The sequence below is a fragment of the Histoplasma capsulatum genome (genome assembly GCF_000150115.1).
Source record: "Histoplasma capsulatum G186AR genomic scaffold supercont2.10, whole genome shotgun sequence".
NCBI lineage: Eukaryota > Fungi > Ascomycota > Eurotiomycetes > Onygenales > Ajellomycetaceae > Histoplasma > Histoplasma capsulatum.
The window spans coordinates 1078949-1102613 of NW_025544810.1; the positions used below are offsets into that span (position 1 = coordinate 1078949).

The following is a 23665-nucleotide window of genomic DNA, read 5'->3' on the forward strand; positions in this document are numbered from 1 at the left end:
CGCCTCATTCATTGCCCCACCGCCTCATCATCCCCTCCCTCCTCGGCTACCACCCGACCTCCACCCCCCGCGACCCCACCGCGTACAACTCCAAGTCCATGTCCGACGACCTCGCCGAGCTTCTCACGGCCGAAGACGCCCCCACCGCCATCGCCATCGGCCACGACTGGGGCTCCTTCCTAGCCAACCGCCTCTACCTCTGGCACCCGGAGCGCGTCGCGGGCTTGGCCCTGCTGAACTTCGCGTACATGCCGCCCAACCAGACGACGCCCTTCGATCTGGACCAAATGAACGCGCTCATGGAACAGCTGTTCGGGCACCCGATCTTGGCGTACTGGGAGTTGCTGACGCGGGCGACGGGGGACGTGCCCGCGCTGCTGGAGGGGAATGCGGCACGGCTCTGGGAGCTGCTGCATGCGGCGCGGCCACAGCCGGAGTGGATGCGGAAGCTCCTGTGTGAGCGGGGGGCGACGGAGGCGTTTTTGACGGCCGGCACTGTCGACGGGGAGGCAGTGGCGGGGGACATCAAGCTGAGGGACTATGCTGGGCATGACGGTGTGTATTGGGAGGACTTCGTTAGGAGGCTGACGGATAAGGAGGCGGGAGGCATTGCGCCGGCGCTCTGTTGGTATCGAGCCATGTCGGAGAATGCGACGTTCGAGGTAGAAAGGACGCTGGAAAAGGAGGCGTTGGTGCTGAAGGTGCCGACGTTGTTCGTGGCGTGTCCTGATGACGCGGTGTGTCGGGCGGAGTTGATAGAGGCGCCGAAACAGGAGGGCTTGCTGCCGGATCTGACTGTGGTGGAGGTCGGCGGGTGTGGGCATTGGGGGATTATCTATGAGAAGGCGGAGGAGACGGCAGGAGTTATTGGAGGGTTTTTGAAGGAGAGGTTTGGATCTAAGTAGGGAAGGATAATTCGTAGTTGCAGAACGAGCAACCTGTCGGGGAGAAGTCATGCCCGCAACACTTTGATTCTGCCTATCACTGGTCCCTGTTGCCAGGTTGGGGTTCCTAGCGCCGTGGCTTAACATGAGCCCATTATTCAATCATTGCATGGAAACTGGTGTGATAGCACGGACTTCCTGTGGGTACCGGGTGGGGAGATTGCTTGAGGTGCCTCCCGGAAAGGTACATCATTGTTCCATTTTTTTGGTCTTTTTTCCCTCTTTATATTTATCTCCAGATAAAAATGGCAGCCCGGGGCTACAAAGGGTATGAGAACAGATCTTATATACCGCTTTGCGTCTCACCAACATTCGCCTAACGTAAGGTTGTCTGATGCTACAACCATTTTATCCATGGCTTGCTCTCCTTCTGAACGATAACAGACGTGAGGTGAGGATTTCCAATTAATGTACCACAATGAAATGAAGAGTGAGCTGATAGGCCTGCGTTATTTGGTCCCGTTTCCGTTGTTGGACCAGGTTCTGTCTCAATTGTAGACTGTTGTTGACGTTGATAAGTTAACTGGGCTTACATGGCGGTGGGGGGAGGTAATATTCCTTTGACCAGCAACGTCCTGGACATTATCGATGCATGATTTCTGACGGTTTGAGTGAAAATTGTTGGTCTCGCAATGCATTTCTGATTTGGATGCCCAGAATCATGACCAGACCTACCAATATAAGTGTTGGCCACAATCTGAAATTCGAGATTTGCTCAAAGCGCAGTGTCGGCGTTCCAACCACGAGCCACATGTCAGTCCGCCATATGAACCCTTCTACCTGAAAAGTATCGCTTGTCTGTGCAGAATTATCCTGGGGTCTCAGAAACTTAGCTTGTGACTTTCCGGCAAGATGGCCGAATTTCGAACTCATCCTGTGAGTAAGATATCAGACATGCCCAAGAGTTGTCAATGCAGTGGTCGATAAGGATTAGATGTAATTCCCGCCTTGGAACCATTGACAAGTCTCCTTTTGTAGGTTGCTTTCCTCGATTGTCATGCACTCAGCCAGTAATCCAATGGGTTGAAAACTGTCTGTCTCGTGTGATTAGGAACCGCAAACAACCAGCTGATTAAATGCTGTATCCATTTATTTCCGACAAATCAGTGGTTGTCAAATTCGGAATATTCAATTCTCCCACTATCCACTATCCTACTCTTCAAATTCGAGGGGGTGACACTCGAATTAATACCCTACCCTCCAGATCTCTGCCTCGGTTCCAATTACATATAAACATACCGATTATCTTCTCACTGGTTCTGAAGCGGTTTGCATTTCGTCCATCAGTTGTGAACAATCAAATTCTTATGAATTGAATTGTTTTTTCAGTTTAGGATTCGCAAGAAGCTCCAGCTTGAAGTTGCAACTACCACTTCAATTCTTTTTCTTTTTCTTTTTCTTTTTCTTTTTTTCTTTTGGCTTCTCCTATGACTTTTTGGAGCAACCAACGTCCGACCTGCTGTAGATGATGTTATTAGTTCTATCCATTAACCTATTGGTCAGTGCTGATGCGAGGCGAAGCAAGCGCCTACTGCTCAATAGACATACTACAAATGTTCTCTGAATGTATAAATCAAGTGGCTAAGAGATCGATGTCAGGAACTTAGCTGATTCGTGCTCCTCGTAAGCTTTGCGGAAACAATCCCTCCCTTCGTTCTGCGGTTACGGGAGTTTTATCAATTTTCGACTGCCTAACAGTCATCGTGATTCTGGCAGATTTCATTTGCACATGTGGGAAATCGACCCTATTTGCTGCTTCGTTGTTGCGCTGTTCCCGTGTTCCTGTAAGACGACCCACTGGCACCAGAGTTTGTCATTTTTGAGAGGGGTGCAGCGTTAATGTAGAAAGATAAAATATTCATATCATACAAGTAGTTGCGGGAACAAACGGGGTGAGAAAATACGGAATGCCATGTGGAGCTTCACCTTCTTGTATCGTCTCCGCTTTTCAGGACGATGTCGCAGTGAAAGTTGGGGCAGAATAAAACTTCCAGGAAGGTCCCCATTCAATTACCTGGTTCTGTTTGCATTATTCTTAGTGGTCTCGCCCTTGTAATCCCACGGATTACCTCTTTTCCAGGTGGGACGGAATGGAGTTTTAAATCCCCTCACATTATTGGCGATCTGGTTCTCTTTGAAATAGAGGAAGGCTAATTTGACGAAGTCTCCTTGATCCATTGGCATTGAGTGAAGTGGCATACGTTCTTCCCATTGTTATTGTATTCCTTTCTGTATATAGAACGTGCATACGAGTTTTACTGCAAAATTCTGAGGCAACGGGAGCGTATGCGTACGCACAGTTTCCGAAGCGACTTTGTCATTCACAACGCTGTCAAGAAGCTATCGAGGGAGGTACATCGAAAAAGGTGAGTGAAGGGAAAATTGCCCATGCGATACTCATCCAATCATGATTGTTCCCAGTTTGGGTCGATGGATTTCTAGATTCTGGCAGCGATCGAGGTTACGGATGTAGGAGATCGTCCAGCTTTGCCGGATTTAATAACAGAGCATATGTCCAATTTGTCACATCGAGGCTCTGGTGTGGGATTTCCTCCGCCGAAGAAGCTCTGCGAGTGGGATATTGTCTTCATCATAAAATTCGACCTCTTCATCAACCCCGAAGTCTCGAAGCCTATCACCTTCTGAATCCCTCCAACCTTCTTCACCGCTATCGGAGTTTTCCCCACTTTCAGATTCACTTAAGTCAGGGAAGTCTGTCATTCCCACATTTTGCATATATCGTTTGTGGAAAGGCCTTCGACGTTGTACTTCTGACGCAGCCTGTTGGCGGCGGAAATCTTCTCTTTGGCGAAGTTTAAAAGCTTCAACCTCTTGACTTTGTGATATATAGTTTTGTTCATGAGTAAAACCGCTTCCATAGTTGTTCCGCGGCATCGGCTTATACATTCGGTCTGGATCAGGGGGTGGCCATGACAAGGTGCTTTCTAAACACCATTGTTAAAAATTGACGATAGATCTATAAGATCGGATATCTAGTAGCCCTTCGGATTAGTTGTGGATCCCACATACCTTCAAAACCGTTAACTTCGAACTCTAGTCCTGAGCCTTGACATGGAGTTGAAGCAAAAGGCCAAAACCAACCAATGATCTGTTTATGTCTGTGAGCTAGAGGCAGAATATGGGAGTGCGAAATAGTCTGATGCAATCACGAGAATGGACTAACATTTGCGCTTCCCCCCATACCAGATTTTAAATTGCGCCAGATCCCAATGTCGTAAGGGAATTCCTGTTTCTGGATACGTACACGAACACCGCCAGGACCCTCGAGATGCCCCCCAAACATGCGGGCTCTTCTAAGAAGGGTTTTATGTCTTTCGATTTCCCATACCTCGATGGTGGTTGTGTTTCCGCCCAGACACCAAAGCGTTCGTGCCAGCAGGATTATGAGAGCGAACAGAACCATAGAATTAAGCACAACAAGCAACAATAAATGAACTAACTGTGGAAGGCTTGGGCCCAGATACTTTGACACGATTCATTGCATTTGGTATCAGCAAGCGACATATCATCCGGTTGGATATAGAGAGCAATGGGGACGCTGACAACTCACACTCGGTAGATGTCTGTTGTTCCAAATAACGACAACGCGGGGATAGAGGAGGTATTCAAGGTAGGTCATAGAACCAACAGCATAAAAAAGAAAGCGAATAAAGTGGGGCAAGGTAAAATGAGAAACGCAATTTTCTGTCCACGGGCAATGGTGGTCCATTTTTGGGATGCATCTTTCGTGTAAGCGTTAGTCGTGATACTAATAACTAGGAGAAGGCATAAAAAGTGTACGGTTGGTAAAGAGCAAATCACTCACCGCTGGCAAGTCTTGCAATGATGAGCCCGAGGAGGCTTGAAACTATCACAGCGCTGGCACCATCGTTGTCGATAGGATGAATATTGGGTGTTGTTTCGCGCTGCTCCTCTTGTATCAAGGGCATTCTTTGCAACAGGTGGCTGCCAACCAGCCGGCACCTGGCCGGGATCTGTTGTACATGCCCGATAATAACAGATCCAGAGACATGCTACCAATGCATTGAATTTAATCAGTTGGTCCTTGCTTGGAGGGGACGGCTCTAGGTATAGAAATATATATTGGGATGAATAGGCGAGGAATGCGACGAGGAATGAGACGGCTGGGATGGCGAGACACGAAATGTTGAAGGAAACCATCATCTCATGTGTATGTTCATGTTAATTGCCGTCTTGGATGCTCTCTTATTATCTGTTAGGCCACTGGGACAAAAGAGCTCGATCACCACCAGCGCCATGTTCGCAGTAGAGCAATCTTCGTATGGAAAGCTTTTGAGTTCAACCAAGATTATGTCATTTAGCTGCCCCTGAACCTGTTGGGCACTAGTTGCCCAGGTGGCCCTTCACCGCACGTGATTACCCCTATATAGTTAGCTAGCAATCACACAATGAGAAGATTAACCATCCCACAGGTTATGGCCTGGATAGCAGATTTTTAAGAAAAACAATGTGTTTTGATTAGAATATACTGCAATCAATGTTATATTGAATGAGTTAGATATTATTCCTCTGAAAAGAGAGCTCTTTGTTTATAAAAGTGATGTAATTGATAGAATTACTGTTGAGACTGCTGCAGAGATTTCATTACTATCTTGAAGAAATTAAAAATTTATTTATTTATTTTCATTCAGAATCTTTCTAAATCAAATTGATTATGAGTAATTCTCAATTATCTGTGATTTTTATATTAGAATATAAGAAGATATTATATTTGTAATCAAGAATTTCTCAATTCTTTCTCTCTGTTACTGAGTAAGAATCTGCCTCAGAAGCAGAGAATGATCAAACTGAATATATAATAATAGAGAAAGATATAACAATCTCTGACTCAGCACAAGATACTGACAAGATGTTAGAATATAAAAAATCTGAGAATAATATACTCAGTTCTATATCAATATCTATATTAAATTCTAACAGTATGATGATTATGACAGCAGCAGATCTCATTGCACTCTATAAATAACTGATATCAGTACATACACTGTCATTTTCTTTATTATTTTCTTTTTTATCTTCATTTCTTCTGAACTCTATATCAGAAGAAAATCTGAATATACTGACTCATAAATATCAGAAGAAAGCACAGATCTTATTAAATACAAAGTTCATCATTATATTTAATAATATTAACTATCAGATATAAAAGATGATATTTTTCTCAGATACAGAGATAATCAGTAATACAGATATTCTCAATAAAAATCAATAGAAATCATCTAAAGATTTATTAATATTTGAGTAATAATATTAAATAATACATTCAAAGCTACTCTTCTGTTGTATATTACAATCTCTGATAGATTCTGTTTATTTAATCATAAAATTCATTCAATCTGATAATATAGCAGCTCTATAATATAAGATAAACACAGTATATACAATATCTCTAGAGAAGAAAAGAATTAATATTCTCAAAGAATTTATTTACTTGTATGTCAAGAATGATGATTATCTGATGTATATATATCAATATTACTATCTATCTACTTGCATGTAATAATTAACAGAGAATCACAGTAAAAACTATCTCTATAATTTTTTTATTATCAGTTTCTGAGATTATCAGAGAATCTATATTAAATTATATTTTGATATATTCTATAGAATAGATCAGAGTCTGATTATTAATCTAAATATCAATAATTTTATAAAATAAATTACTCATTAGATAAGTAAGTGAGAGGATTCTGAATACTTCAAAGCTTCAAAAATCAATACAGTTATCAATAATAATAATGATAACACCACAATTATTATCATGATCTTATAATGTGAATATTGTAAGATTTCAGAATATATAAAGACTAATTGCTATTATCTGAACTCTGATAAAGCATCTGAGTAATAAAGAAAGAAGAATAAGAATAATAAGAGCACTGACAATACTGAGAATATCAAAAAGAAGAGAAAAAATAAGAAGAAGAATAAGAATAATAATAAATCTACTGATATCAGAGCATTAAATCTCTTTGTCTTACAATCTAATATTAATATAGTATTTACTTTATCTGCATCATTCACTATAATATTCAAACCTTGATATTTTGACATCTGTACAAGCTTTAATATGACAGATGAAAGACACTTATTGATATATGCAAAGTTATTCAAGAGAGATTTAAAGATAATCACTGTAGACAGTGATATAGAACAGATTGAGAAGATAGATGATATTCTTCTAGAATTAGAAGAGAGAAATATCTCAGTGAATTATATTCACTGAATTTTCAATTTTACTATCAATCTTTTATTCTTTATAAAGTTAGAAGATCAAGATTTCAGATATTAACTATCTGATATCATCTCTTTTTATTTTATAATAAAAGCTTCAAACAGTGTCAATTTCATCATCATTCATACATTCAAAGAATCAGTCTACAAGATAATAGAATAAGAATTTCAAATAAATATTCATCATTCATTTCAGACTGTTCATTTTATAACTAAATTTTATAATTATAGAGATGCAATATCAACAACTGTGAAGAAATCTAGCAATCAATTTAGCAATTACAACTCTCTGATAAGAATACTTATGAAATGATATATTACTTTAGAGTATATTCATACTGACACAATTATCACACTAGCAAAGAACTTATTATTCAGTATTTATATCAAAGAATCTAAAACAGACTTCTTCTGTAATAGCTGTATCAAAGCAGATATAATATATAAGTTCTTATAAACTTTTATATTATGAGTGTTGTAAGCAATGTAATATATTCATATTGATCTTACTGACAGCAGTTATACACTGAATGATATATTCAATTACTCTATAGAATCTCATCAAGAGATCAAATATTATATACTTATCATTGATAACACTATTCATTATAGATGAATCTATTTTTTATACACTAAGAATCAAGCTATTGAATTTTATACTCACTGAATTCAATTTATGAAAAATCTCAGCTTCACATCATCAGTACTAGTTAGAATTAATATTGATAATATCTTTCAATCAAATAAAATGATAATAATGATGATCAAAAATGATACTATCTAAGAATCTACTATATTTCAATCCTCTCATCAAGATAATGTTTCTGAGAGAGAAATTCATATAATAATGATATATATTAGAGTAGTATTTATAGATATGAATATACTGAAGAAGTTCTGAGCAGATATTCTCAAAACAGTAGTTGTAATTATCAACAACACTTCAATATCTATTACTCTATATAATAAGAAATACTGATCTATCAATATCAAAGAAGTATCTATATAATATCTCTATATTATTTTATTCTCAGTATTAATCAATATCTTATCTCAACTTCATTATTTTAGAGAGCTAGATATTAACATTTACACACATCTTCATAAATCTCAAAAATCTACTGATATGTAGTAATTTCAGCTTATTATTCTTTCAGAGCATACATCATCCTCTATTATCAAAAATAATATACACTATTATACTAGTTATTTTATATAAGAAGAGCTGCAAAGCTTAGAAGCTTTGAGAAGCTCAAGTAATCTTTGAATCATATCTAATAGTATATCTAAACTGAAGAAAGTATATACTTCTGAGAGTATGATAATTCTGTCTACAATATAAGTTGTAGTTATTATATCAGTATAATCATCTCTATATTTAAGAACTCAATTATATGAACAAGCAGTGAAGTCAGAATACTTTCAATTATAATATCAATAGTAGATAACTCATCTCAAAATACAAAGTAAACTGAGAGTATAAAAAGACAGTGTAGAGATGAATGATGATTCAAAAAATCACTCTATTTACAAGCTTAAAAAGAAGATATCAGTCAGTTGTATAATCAAGAGAATATCATCAAAAAATCACTTCATAAGAATAATATTCTTAAGATACAGAGAAAAGTATACAATTGATAATAATCATTATAAACATCTACAATCAATACTCATTTCTTATATTCAAATCACAGAAAATATAATTAGTCTCTGAAAATCTATATAAAGCAGTATATAGAGTAACAGCTCTTATATCTAAGAACAACAAACTTCTTATTCATAATATTTTATTGAAAGAGATTCTAGTGATATATAATCTTTATCAGATAGAGCTTGAAGTATAGAAGAAATATTAATATATAAAAACTATTCAATAATAAATAGTAGATACTGTGAACTTTGTAGATAGCTTAGCAAATATTAAAAATAAATAAAATACTCAGATAATTGATCTTTACTGAGAACTGAAATATATATATTATAAGACTGAATACTCAGTAATTTTTGAGATTTCACTGTGTAATTTAACTAGCTCATTTAATATTAACACTTCAGTAAATAACTCTGACTCAGTATATACAATATAAATAATACTCTCAGAGAATATACTATTCATTACAGAATATATCAAATCAGACAATCTATTTAATCTGCTATATTTTGATAATAAATATAAAAATAATACTACTCTTAACTGATTGAGTTGTATGTATTTTCACTATTGTATAAAGTATAAATTTATAAAATAACAATCCACTGAATTACAGCAGATCTTATACACAGTATTTATTTTTAGAGAAACAGCTAGATTTCTTTAAATAATGACTGAGAAAATAAATACAGAGACATCTGACAAATATAAGCTACTGTAAATATAAAATAATTTCACAAGATGAATTCTGTATAACTTTGAGAAATTGAATACTAAAGATAAGTATTATAAATATTTTGTGAAATACAAGCAAGAAAAGAATCTGATGTTATACTATATTTATTTCAGTTTATATTATTTTATAATGAATCAGAAGCTCTCAATATTGTTCTATTTGTAGATATTTATATATAGCTTGATATCTGAGCTATATACTGAATGAAAGTATCTTAACTTATAATTATAGACAGTAGAGCAAGTGTATGAGACTCTACTTACAAGAGAATAAATGAATAAGCTGCAAAGATAAATAGAGAAGATATTAATAAATATAAGAAGATTCACATCTACATTCACAGCATCATTACTGAGATATTTAGATATGATAAATATCAATCTCAATATTATTGTAAAAGCTTCAAAATCTTTCAAGAAGAATGTATTAGAGTGAATGATATAATATTATAAACACAGAGCATACTTTCACTGCAGCTGATAGAATTATAATATAAAAAATTATTGAAATCATCTACAGAATAAGGAATTAAAAAACTAAATAAATTAATAAAATCAGAGATACTTGCTGATCAACTACTGAAAATCTCTGAAATAAATAAATTATCTATACTAGATGACTCTTTAAATTCTATAAGAGTTAAAGATAAGATTGATGAAGAGATGAGTATAGAAGAAGAAGCAGATAAACATCTGAATACTATAGAACTATATATACTGATATATAAAAAGTATCTGAAGTAGAAAAGAGAAGTGATAGTGAAAATATTATTGAATACAGATGCTTCAACAAAGTATATCAATGATTATATATTAATAAAATTGTCTGATATATAATAGATGAAGAAGTTTAAATAAATAAAGCTTTCAAATAATTAATATTTTATTTCACTTATAAGAGTAAAGATACTTTTGTACTTTGAGAGATGATTTTACTGTATCTGAATATATATACTTCTGAATATAGAATACAATCTGATCTTGAAATTTAATTGATTCTAGAAGTATGATTTCAGAATTCATTGATATATATATCATCTGCAGTTGATAAATCATAAAAATTAAATTTATATAATATTATTTATAGATATGAGATGCAGATTTCATACATCAGAGATGAAAGACTTGAATCTCATTATTCAATATTAAACAAAGCAAGCACTGTGTAAACCTTCAACTCAGAGCATTCTATACATTATAAAAGAATCTAAGACAGAAAAATTACTGTTTATAAAAGATTCTAAAAATGAAAAATATATAAAGATACTGCTTGAAAAGTATAAGAAGATCTTCTGAATAAATCTTCTATCTTCTCTGTTATTCAAAAGAGAATTCATTTATAAGATTAATACAGAGAATGCAAAATCAATAAATTGTAATATATACTCTCTATTATAAATATATCTTAAGAAACTACAGCAGCAGATAGAAGAATTGTTGAAGAGAGAATTTATATAATTATTCTCTAGTATATGAAGCTTCTCAGTTCTATTCACTAAGAAATTGAATGGAGAATGGTGTATGTGTATCAACTATCAAGTATTCAATAAGCTTACTGTAAAGAATAAATATTCACTGCTGTAAATTCAATAACAACTAGATATAATAGAGAATATCTGATATCTGACAAAGATTGACTTACTTGCAGAATATTGACAGATTTATATAGATAAACTGTCAGTACTCAAAACAGTATTTAACACTTAATAAAAGAAATTTAAATTTTTTGTAATATCAATGAAACTTACAAATATCTCTGCAATCTTTCAAATAATAATAAATATGATTTTTACTAAGCAGAACAGTCAATTGTATCTTATATATTTTAATAATATTTTGATTTTCTCAAACTTATATGAAAAGTATCTACAATATATAGATCAGATACTTATGACTCTAACAGAGTATAAACTCTATACTAAATCATCAAAATATATATTTGATATGAAAAAGTTGAAGTTTGTAGAACATCTTATAGAAGAGAATTGTATATACTCAATTTTCAAAAAGATAAAAGTTATTATAAAATAATCAAGATCTAGAAATATATATCATATACATCAATTTCTGAAACTGATATTATACTATAGAAGATTTATAAAGAACTTTATATAAATCACAGCTCTGCTATTGAATCTTTTTAAAAAAATAAATACTGAGCTGTATAAAAGAAAATTTCATTTAATCATCTGAAATATCTTTTATAAAGAGATCTTTCTGAAATTAAAAGAGTATATAATAACATTCTCAGTACTTGTTCAACTGAATTGTATGAAATTCTTTATAATTGAAATAGATGCATCAGAATGAATCATTGAATACTCTCTTTTACAAATAAGAAAGAATAATAAATTATATTCAGTAGTATATAATAGTTAAAAGCTATTGAATGCAGAGTTTAACTATTCTATATATAAGAAGAAGCTTCTAGCAATTAAGTATGCACTAGATTTATAGAATTGATATATTAACAATAAGTATACAACAACAGTGATCATCAATTATAAAAGTTTTATTTATTTATAAATAATAATCAAACTCTCTAAGTAACTGATATGATGAATATCAGAGTTTCAGATATATAATTTTCAAATCAAATACTAAAAAGAGTTGAATACTATTGTATCAGATGCTATAAATTATAGATCTGACTTTATAGAAAAAGATTCAGTGAATGCAGTACAGAAAGAGTTTATACTGATAATACTAAAAAATTATAATAAAATAGAGTGATTGAAAGTTATAATCATCTGCTTGAGAGATGGAAGTATATTGAACAATAAATATCTAATAAAAATAATAGAAGAAATACTTCTGAAATTCAAGCTTGTGAAATTAAAGAAAGATATTATACTCTATCATAATCTTGATTATACTGAGATACTGTATCTTAAATCTCAGTTTCAACAAAATCTGATAAATTATATATATAAGAAATTCAGTCACTTGAAGAGTTCAGAACTTTTAGATATTCTAAAAAATTAAATATATTAATTAAGTATAAAGAAAAATATTCAGATATATATATAAAAATATCTGAACTGTCAAGTCTCTAAAAGTATAAAATAAAAATTGAAATATGAAAGAGTACAATATCAGATAGAAAGTATGATTAAACTGTTTGAATATTAAGAAATAGATTTTATAGAAGTATTATCACAGATATCAAATGAAAACTGCTGAATAATAACAATAGTTGATTATATCACAGAGTAGTCAATTATATAAGTAGTGTCAGAAGTGATGAAGAAAATCATTGCTAAGTTTCTATACAATGATATTTATATTAACTATAATATACTCTGTGAGATATTAATAGATAATAAAATAAATCTTATAAAAGAAGCTGTGAGATATTTTGTCAAATAGTTGCAGATGAAGTATCACACAACAATACTCTATTATTTTTGTATAAATGAAAAAGTCAAATATTTGAATGAAATATTAAACAGTATACTGATGAAATATCTAGTAGAAAAGCTTATAAGATTATAAAATAAATATTTTGAACAAATATTATTTGTAATATAAGTTTATTAGTATACAGTTTCAAAGTATTCACTGTTTTATCTGCTCTATAAAATATATCTATATATTTTGAGAAATATACAGAAGTAGATAGAAGAGAAGATAGTGATTATAAATATAAAAGTAAGAATAAAAGAAGTTAGTCATATCTGAGTAAAAGTAAATGAATTACTGCTCAACCACACTATACAATTGAAAAGAATATAAGACTTACTAGTAAAAGAAACAAGTTTTACAGTGAGTATTTGAGTTCTTATATATAATAAAAGATCTGAGAAGTTTCAATTAAGATGATTTGAGCTGTACAAAATTCTCAAATCATATTCTTTTAAAATATATACTTTGAAAAAATCAGAAAGATGAGTTCTATACAATCTCATCAATAGTTTTTATTTTATAGAGATGAAAGTAGAAGATCTGAATGAACTGTGATCAGCTGCAGCACTATCATCAGTATTGAAAAAAAAAAAGTTTATAATAGAAAAGCTCTGAAAAGTTAGAGAAATCATCAATACTTATAAATTAAATGATATTACTTACTCAGATCTCTTTACAATAATCAAAAAAAAATAAAAGAAAATGAAAAAAACAGATATATAGTATATACTGATAAGTGATAAAACTGTTACTGACTGTATAATATTATAATATAGATAGTGAGTATAATACAGTCAGAGACAAGCTTAAGATAGCTGATTAATATATAAATCAAATTGTAAGAATAAAAGAGATTCAGATAAAAATTCAACTATCTATACTAGTTTAAATATAAAGATCTCAGAGAATGAATTATCAGAAATGTTAGTGAATATACTGAATCAAATTAATTCAGCATCTGAAAATACTCAGAGATTGAGTGAGATTAATTTCAATAAATTATTTACTATAGTTATCTGAGCTTACAAAGAGAGATAGTATAATACACAGAGATAGAATACTTTTATTGAAAAATATAAAATCTATTATATCTGATTATCAAAGTATAGAACTGATAAAAGATTATATAAAATTAATATCAGATAAAAAAAAGAGAAAGAGAAAAAAAAAGTTAGAAAAAAGATCTATTTATATACAGCTCTAGTAACTACTGTAAAAGCTTTATTCAATTTCTAAAAATATAAAAATATTGTAAAATAAAGAAAAAGAAAAAAATATACATCAATGAAATATTCAAGCTCAATACTTTCAGAAACAATTTATATACAATAAAAATTAAAACTCAGTCTATATCAAGAACTTCAAGATCTCAAGATAAATATATAAAAATATGAAATATATCTTCATTTCATAAAGAGTCTGATATATTGATTCAATATCTTCAATGAAGAGATTTGCAGAAAACTCAATAAAACAATGAAAATATATATATAGAGAAAAATCAATCAGAATAAAAAAGAGTGAGATAGAAGCAGATAAAGTAATGAAATAAGTATCTGAATCTTTATAAAAATAAGTAATAAATATTTATTTAATAGAAAGTGAAGAAAGAGAAGAAAGAGTAAGAGTAGAAATAAAAGTAAAAAAGAATGAATAAATTACAAGATCACTACCGTGCTCTCAAGCGGCCTTGCAGCCTTCAGGGGAGACTCGGGTAGTCCAGTGGGGCATCATGGACGCCGTAGCCGAGCTGGATCGACTAGGAGTGGTACAGGATTCTCGCGTCATCAGCTTCTGTCAGAGAAGTTGGGCGATGATGACGATGGCGATTGGGATGATGGGGATTTTGATCCGGCTGCATATGCGGCTGCCCAGGCGGCTGAGGAGAAGAATCTACATAAGAAACAGATATATACTCACTCTGAGTATAAAAAAATACTATATTACTATTCAAACTACTCTGTATATATATATTTTTTCTACAAATAATTAATTCAAAAGTTATATATTAATATAAAGAATGATAATATTTATTTGATAAGCTGAAAATATATAAAGATAAGAGAGTAATATAAAAACTGATATAAGTGAATATAATACAGAAATCTTCATCTATTATAATCTTAATAATACAGAGATTCTGAATAATTTCATCTACAATAAATCAAAATAAAATTTATAAATGAAGAAGAGATTATTATATATACTCAGTACAATCTATTTGAACAACAGTATTTTCTCTGAAATATATAAAATTACTAAATATTTTGTACTTGCTTTAAGTAAAAGATGTAATCAATAAATAGCTAGTAAAATAAATTGTATTGTATAAAATTTATATATAAAAATATGTTTTTTCAGAAGCAGTGAATGCAGAAAAGAGATGTGAGAGATAAAAAGAAAAATTACTGAAGATATACAACATCTCTAAAAAAGCAGATGAAAGTAAAAAATCAGTATAAAAGAAAAGAGAGAAATTGATATAAGTAGAAGAGATAGAATTGAGAACAGCAGAGAAAATATAGATAGTAGAGAAGACAGAGACAGTAGAGAAGATAAAAACAGCAGAGAAGACAGAGATACAAACAGAGACAGAGAAAACAGTAACAGAAGATAATATAAAAATATTTATTATTATATTATTATTATAAGTATTATTACTACTGTCTATATTTACATCAGTGATCTCATCAACTGCTTCATCTATATTTTCATCATTAATCAAAACATTTATATTATTATTATTATATTCAATCTTTATAATATTGTCAGATGTGATCTTTTCAATAGAAGTAAGATTATATAAGAGAAGATTATTAGAAAAGAAATTTGAATAATTGCAAATTAGATATATACTCTGATGATGAGAAATAGAAGCTAGTAATAATTAATAACTGTAAGAGTTATTAATTCACAGTTAAATTAGTTTTCAATAAAATTTAATCAATAAAAACTTATCAGTAGATCAGCTGATATAACTAGAACAGTATAAATTGTAATAATCAGATATTATATTATAGAACAGAGAGAATTAGATAATTTAATAGAATAGAATAAATATATAGAATGATTGAAAATAAAACAGAGAAAATTGAATAAAGAGATATAAACAAATAAATAGAATGAGATAGTTGTGAATATAATATAATTAGTAATAAAATGATATTGTTGTGATAGAAATTCTTATATATATAAAATAAAAGTATCTTATTATTTTGAATTAGATAATACACAATTACAACAAGAGCTTGATGAATATATACTATAAATATTTCAGAAATAGTATATTATAAAAATAGATACAGACAGCAGAACACTGTTATAAGAGTATAGATAAATTTGATAGAGAAGAATATAGTAATTTCAGCTTATTATTTTTTCAGAGTGTATATTACTTTCTATTATCAAGAATAATGTATATTACTGCATTAGTTATTTCATATAAGAAGAGCTGCAAAGCTTAGAAGCTTTGAGAAGCTTAAGTAATCTTTAAATTACAGATAAACTGTCTGCTAGAATAGAAATTTTTAAACTTATAGAATTTTATAATAATTTAATCTATCATCTCTAAAATTCTACAACTGATAAAATAATTATCATCAGTGATATTATTTTCTCTGTAAAGAAATCTTCAATCTCACAGAATAATATTAATTATACAATACTCAAAGCTGTAAATTCAGTAATTTATCTTATTAATAATACTGCTGTTCTTAAATTAATTAATATTAAATAAATAAAATCAGCAAAAATATTTATTATCTATATTTCTTCTTCTCTCACTGATTTCATTCTGAAAAAATATAAGAATACTGTTAGTAGATATAAAGAGATTGATGAATATTGACAAAAGTCAATGAAATATAAGATTATAGATTTGAAATAAAAAAATATTTGAACAATGATTTCATATTCTGATATCTCTTCTAATAAATCAGTGGCTCTCAGCTGCTGAGTTTATATTAAAAAAGATTATTCTCAGAATCTCAATATAGATTCTAATAATATATTATAAAAATCTCAATAAATAGTATGCAGTAATTGATTAAAAAAGAGTGTATATGAAGAAATATATATATATCTATTGTCAATAACACTACTAATTATATAATATTCACAGTAGTAGTGAAATGAGATTAAATTTTGTATCAGATTAATATAGTTATAATTTATCTGTATGACTGATTTGATAAAATGATTTATATACAGCAATCTATTAGATTTGAGATGAAGACTTTATATACAATAGTTTGTATTATTGTAGACTCTCTATACTGATTGAACCTCACTGCTAAAATTTGATACAATTTTCTTATAATATTACTTCATAAAAATGATTTCAAATCTAGCTTCTATAATTCTACTCTATAATATCATATATTTCACAATCATCTTTATATAACAATCTATATAAATAATCTTTATATTATAGCAGAAGATTCAGCAGATGTCAATTGACTAGTTAATACTCTCATCAATAAATTAGAAATAAAAGATTTGAAAGAATCTTTAAAATACTTGAATATGAAGATTGAATATCACTCTGATGATATTATAAAATTGATATTGAGACACTATATTAATTATTTAGTGCAAGATTTCTGTCTAGATAATATCATCTCTATCTCTATATCAATATTTAAAAGAATGAAAATAGATGATGTCTCTGTATCAGAATAAGAAGAAGAATTTATTAAAGAATAATATTAATACAGAGTAGAGTACTTACAGTATCTGACAGTTAAATTACACTCAGATATTATACAAACAGTATCTCTACTAGTGCAGAAGAATACTGTATCTATATTTAAAATATAAAAAACTCTTCTCTATATCATACAATATCTAAAAGAAATAAGCAATCTAGATATTTTATACAAAGATCTTAAAAATAAAATTAATGAATTTCTCAATACATTATATTTACTGATAGATTATACAGATTCAGATTGAGCAGAACTGTTGAATAGTAAACACAAATCTATTTCAGATTTTATATTCAAATTAACAGATACATCAATTTTATAGTATTCATTCAAACAATCTTATATTTCTTTAAGTTTAAATGAAACAGAATATATGGCACTCAGTAAAACAGTATGTAAAGTAATATAATTACACAATATAATAATAAAACTAGAATTTATTACAGCAAAGAATCTCTTATTCATCAGAACAGATAATAAAAATTTGATTAATTTAGCTATTATTACTGCAATCACAGCACACAGCAAATATATCAACACTCACTTCCACTATTCTCACATATAACTGAATAAAGACATTATTTCAATTAATCATATTTTCACTGAGAATATAATAGCAGATGAATTAATCAAATCTCTGAGCACAGTGATATTTAGATGTTTCATTAAATTACTAGGACTTTTCACTGACAACAGTGAGAATGATTAAATTTCTGTATGTAGCATGTTTTTGAGATGATCTAGGTTAAGATAGCTAGCATGGAATATTTGTAGGAACACATCACGCATGTTGGCGCGTGGGGGGGTGTTGGGCACTAGTTGCCCAGGTGGCCCTCCACCGCACGTGATTACCCCTATATAGTTAGCTAGCGATCGCACAATGAGAAGATTAACCATCCCACAGAACCAAACAACTTAACTGTGTTGGGCACTCCACCGCACGTGATAAACTCTATAACACTATCTAACTCTAATCTAACCTCTTTCACCATTGTGACAAGATATTTATAGGATCCTGGAGCGGTATTATAATCCATAAAATGTTTATTTTCGACAATTTTGACAATTGATACATGGTAGTTGAAGTGCTGTATGGGCACGGCATCCTAAGCCATTCCATGTATTGTCTTAACTAGCGATGAGAGTGGACAATGTCGATTGCACAACTTCCTCCAGATACTATCAGGGCAGTAAGGTCAAACTCTGTGCTCTCCGACCCATGCGCCCTTGCAAAAGAGCTTATCGATAACAGCCTTGATGCTGGAGCCACCTGCATCTCAGTTGAGGTGGCAGCTAACACACTCGATACCATTCAAGTCAAGGACAATGGCACTGGCATCCATCCGAATGATCGTCCTCTGGTTTGCAAACGTAGCTGTACTAGCAAACTTCGAAGTATTGATGATTTGGAAAATATCGGTGGAAGCACTTTGGGTTTCCGAGGAGAGGCTCTCGCGAGTGCTGCTGAGATGTGCGGTAACATAGCAATAACGACAAGGGTATCAGGAGAGTTGGTTGGGGAAACTTTGAAATACGATCGTACCGGGCTACTTATTAGGTCTGCTCTGCTTCCAACAAAAGATACTTCAAGTATTCTTGTAGATCAGTTCTGACTATGCATTCAGCTGTACCAAAGCTTCTCATCCAACAGGCACGACCGTTCGTGTATATGAGTTCTTGAGATTTGTTCCTGTTCGGAAACAGAGAGCGCTGAAGAGTGCTTCCAAAACACTCAACCGAATGAAGAAGGTTTTGAATGCATACGTGCTCTCTCGCCCTGAAATTCGACTCTCATTTAAAATCCTAAAGAGCAAACATGATTCTAGCTGGATATATGCGTCCAACAAACATCCAACAGTTTCCACTGCTATGTTAAGAGTTATTGGTGCAGAAGCAATTTCGCAATGCACAACAATAACGTGGCCGCAAATTCAAGATGAGAGAGATGATTCCTTGCCAGGATCTGTGGAAAGAAGTGAAAGCATTCATCCAGTGATCCGACTTGTCGCTACAATCCCTAAACCTTGTTCTGGTGAGTGATGTCTTGTTCTGTCACCGATGATCCGCGTGGCTAATTCGTCAGACTTCTCTTCAATTAATTATGCTGGCCAGTATGTTTCCATTGACAGACGGCCTATGTCAACATCCAATGGCGTTGCGAAGGAGCTAGCTGAACTGTTCAAATCCCATATTCGTTCTGGATCCCTTTGCGATAGCGGCCGAACACCACCAGTGGATCCGTTCTGTTTTATACATCTACATTGCCGTCCCGGCATCTACGATGTGAATGTCGAGCCATTGAAAAATGATGTCCTTTTTGAAGATTCGAAACTGGTGATGTCCATTGCAGGAAATATATTCAAAGCCGTATATGGCGAAATCAAGCCGAGACATACACATCAGAGGAATTGTCAAATCGAAAACCAACCGTCATCCTCTCGGATGATACGACCGCTTGACAAGCGGTCGGCTAACAATCAACGTGACCACGAAGTCGAGGAATCTCCATTATTTCGGCATATCTCGAGCTCTGCGACCAAAGATTGCCATTCCATAGAACGCATTTGTGCCAGCCCATCAGAGGCGAAGAAAGACAATATGTCAGCAGGAAGTTTTGTCGACACTAGCGCCTGTCCACGAGCGGCCGAAAGCAACCTCAGCCTTTTGAATAGTTCACTACTGACCAACCCATGGATGCTTGCCAAAGGGCAACCTGTAACACCCCGGAAGGAAGACACACAGTCCCGTGACTTAAATTCTCAACTACTCACCCCTGCGTATGAAGATGGGCGTTCTCGGTTAGATGAAAAAAGGATAAAAAATTGTGAGGCGAATTCTGTGCTTGCTGGCCCCCCATACCCCATACCCCTTTCTACACGAACACTTGAGACGCGTTTGGTCGAAGGCGACTACGACAAATCTTCGACAGATGTTAGAAAGCCACAGATGAGCGAACTGTGCAATGTACCCCAACTCTCAGCTAGCCATAAAAGCAAACAAAGGAAGTCACCGGGAGTGCTGGGCAGCCTGGATGCCTGGATAAGAAATTGCCGAGATGCCCCTAGTCCTTCTACTGAGGAAAGCCAAGTTGTGGGGATACTACAACAAAGCGAACCCGATGGAAATGAACTTACAGAAACTGATATTGCAGGGCGCTTTGGTAAAGAGGACAATGCTGCTGCCACGAGCCGGAGTCATGGAGATTTTTCAGCAGGGCTATCACCACATACATCACTAAATGCCCTAGGTATCCATCTGAACTCTGCTCATACTAACGCAAAGAGCCACGCTCAGCCATTAGCGATTTCCCAAGAGGAGGATGATGATCCGGATTATCGGATTCATGGGTCGACTGACAATCGTCTAACTTCTCCGTCACACGAAATGGTAGCTGGGGCACTAGATTTCGAATACCGGAAGAAAACCGCTATCCAACTTCACAGGAAAAGACAGCAACAGCAGCAGCAACAGCAGCAACAGCAACAGCAAGTCTCAACTCAGTCGGCCTTACATCCATGGGTGGGAGCCAATAATGCTAAAATATCACAAGGTTCTCCACATCAAAATCGATACCGGAGAGCCAAAGCCCATTTAGTCAATCAGTTGCCAGAGCTGGAATTTCCCAGACATGAGATAACATTTTCGCCGTCCAAAATGGGTTCAGAAGATGCTAGGGAATATTTGATGCGCCAAAATTGGCCAACACAAATCGGCTTCAAGAGTAGACGTATACTAACAAATCAGCTACCATTGGAGGTGATACCAAGTGCATCTGCACTCCATGGACTCGCTCTTTCCTGGACGAAGCAAGATGATGAAGCGTCAATACCAAATAAAGAACTATTAAAAATAGATGGATACGTCACATCAGGCATTGTGCCTCCGCCCTCTGCATTTTTTGAGGTTAACCCTGCGGATATCAACATCTGGACCACCCGGTTGCTAGCCCTAATCCAAGAACAATATCGATCCGAAATTCTAGATGAGGACTGGCGAATCCAACTCGTTTTTGATGCGATTCCAACATCACATGCAAGAGCATCATAAAGTTAGAAGCTTGCTGGATTGCAATCATCCAATTTAACCTCGCGAGTTTCAGCATTGTCTAATGCCTGCGCCTCAGTTTTTCGATTGTTTCTCTTACCTTCGTCGTTATGTTATCTGCATTATCATAGCTCAGTATAGATTCTACTTGATGACTTGTTAATCTGAGATTATTGTCTCATTAATCTGTGGGATTTTCCCCCTTCAAGTCAAATTTTAAACTTTTTTGTCGTCATCTATTTAGAAAAATTCTGCTCTACCCATTCAACCTGGAGTACCCCGGATAAACTCCAAGCCCCACGGTCAGCATGAGGAATGTGAGAGATTTGAAGGTTGTTGTGGATTACCGAGTTGCACTGTACTTTACCCCTCCAATGAAAACTCGACCCACCCTGAGTATCTTGATGAAAACCATGGGGCGAGCCCTCCGCCGCTGCCCTCAGTTAGTTGCCAATCAAAACTTAAATCCGAGCACTTGGACAATTAAAGCTAAGGAAGTAGTATCTGCGTCTTAGATGTTCTGAAAGTGCGAAAATATTGAGATTTGTCTTTAATCCCTCAAGGGAGGGAAACTCGCAGGCCAAAATCCTTCTTATGTTCCCTACGTCCGGGTTTACCCTGAACATATGTCATTAAGGCAAATTTCCAAATGTGGAAACAGGAAACTTAATATCCTTTGCCCCGAACTCGGGTCAGGTCTAAATCGCCGATTTGACCAAGCAAGTTGAACTATTTCTCAGCTTTCTGGAAAAAAAAAAAAAAAAAAAAAAAAGGGATTATAAAAGAGTTCGTAAATGGCCAGAAAGGCTTGTGAAAATCCGAACTTCCCCCTTCCTACGCTTGGAACGAAATGCAAAGCCTGACATCAAAACAACATCAATAAATTCTGATGACAGGTGTCGTTCCCTATCATATCCTATCAAACTTCAAATACTTCCATAACTATCTTCACAATACATTTCCGCTGAAACCACCCCTATAAAAGGACCATGGCGGTTACGACAACGAAACAGCTCCAGGGAACGCCTAAGGCTCAACCTGTAAAGCAGACATGGAGGCAGCCATCACATCCAGATACCATCGCAGTCCGGTCTTCACCTGCTCTCGCCTCGAACTCAGATGCTTCTACAGGACCCTCTTTCAACCTCACTGCAGTTGCCAGCATGGATATCCCGGCCAATTCGCTCATCGCGGAAAACACGTCCACCACTCTCGCCTCAGAGAAGGATTACTCCACCGTTCAAATCTCGGCAACGCATCATATCAGACTGAACTCGGATCTACTGTACTGCAACCATTCGTGTGACCCAAATGTCCGCTTCGTAACGTCCACGCTTTCTTCACCTGACGTCGGGTTGGAAGAACCTGTTGCCGGTGCAATTGAGGTCTGGAGCACGAGGGACATTCCGGCCGGAGAAGAACTGCGTTTTTTCTACCCAAGCACCGAGTGGGAGATGGCGCAGCCGTTTCACTGCTCTTGTGGAGCGGAGAATTGCCTGGGTTTGGTTGATGGTGCGAAAAATGTCCCGGTAGAGGCATTGAGGAGATATTGGCTCAGTGGACATATCGAGTCTCTACTGAATGAAAAGCATAGGCCGAATTGATTCTCTAAAACGCGGGATTTCCTTATTTTTGGAACAAGGAGAGCATGAGCAAATAATATTCTTTGATTAGAGCGGAGGGTACTTTCCGCTGAGTCTGCTCTTCAGAGGTATGAACATAGACAGGAAGCGAAAAAAGAGAAGCGCCAGGGAACATATCATTTTATAACCGAAAGGTCAGCTAGACACAAATATATTCTGAGGAAAAACGCCTCCAGCATATCCGAATTACGAAGTATTGCACAGATGTGGTCCTGGCTATAGCAGAATTAAAGAAAGGCGGTTTCCTTCAATCGCCGGTGT

At 34.0% G+C, this 23665-nt stretch overlaps 4 protein-coding genes across 4 annotated transcripts; 3 read left to right on the forward strand and 1 right to left on the reverse strand.

The window, feature by feature from the left end:
• Positions 1-98: 98 nt before the first annotated feature.
• Positions 99-1728, forward strand: HCBG_07018 (uncharacterized protein; the record flags this gene model as incomplete). Its single annotated transcript, XM_045434067.1, has 4 exons — positions 99-889; positions 1002-1084; positions 1184-1212; positions 1513-1728. The coding sequence occupies 4 exons, from the start codon at positions 99-101 to the stop codon at positions 1726-1728; spliced, it is 1119 nt and encodes a 372-aa protein (XP_045285548.1).
• A 1739-nt stretch (positions 1729-3467) lies between these two features.
• Positions 3468-4894, reverse strand: HCBG_07019 (palmitoyltransferase pfa4; the record flags this gene model as incomplete). Its single annotated transcript, XM_045434068.1, has 4 exons — positions 3468-3889; positions 3975-4053; positions 4406-4428; positions 4771-4894. 4 exons carry the CDS (start codon positions 4892-4894, stop codon positions 3468-3470), a joined length of 648 nt encoding a protein of 215 aa, XP_045285549.1.
• A 13974-nt stretch (positions 4895-18868) lies between these two features.
• Positions 18869-21764, forward strand: HCBG_07020 (DNA mismatch repair protein mutL; the record flags this gene model as incomplete). Its single annotated transcript, XM_045434069.1, has 3 exons — positions 18869-19227; positions 19343-19749; positions 19801-21764. 3 exons carry the CDS (start codon positions 18869-18871, stop codon positions 21762-21764), a joined length of 2730 nt encoding a protein of 909 aa, XP_045285550.1.
• An 873-nt stretch (positions 21765-22637) lies between these two features.
• HCBG_07021 (uncharacterized protein) lies at positions 22638-23493 on the forward strand (the record flags this gene model as incomplete). The annotated part of the gene is made up of 1 exon (XM_045434070.1): positions 22638-23493. The coding sequence occupies one exon, from the start codon at positions 22751-22753 to the stop codon at positions 23363-23365; it is 615 nt and encodes a 204-aa protein (XP_045285551.1).
• Between the last annotated feature and the right edge of the window lie 172 nt (positions 23494-23665).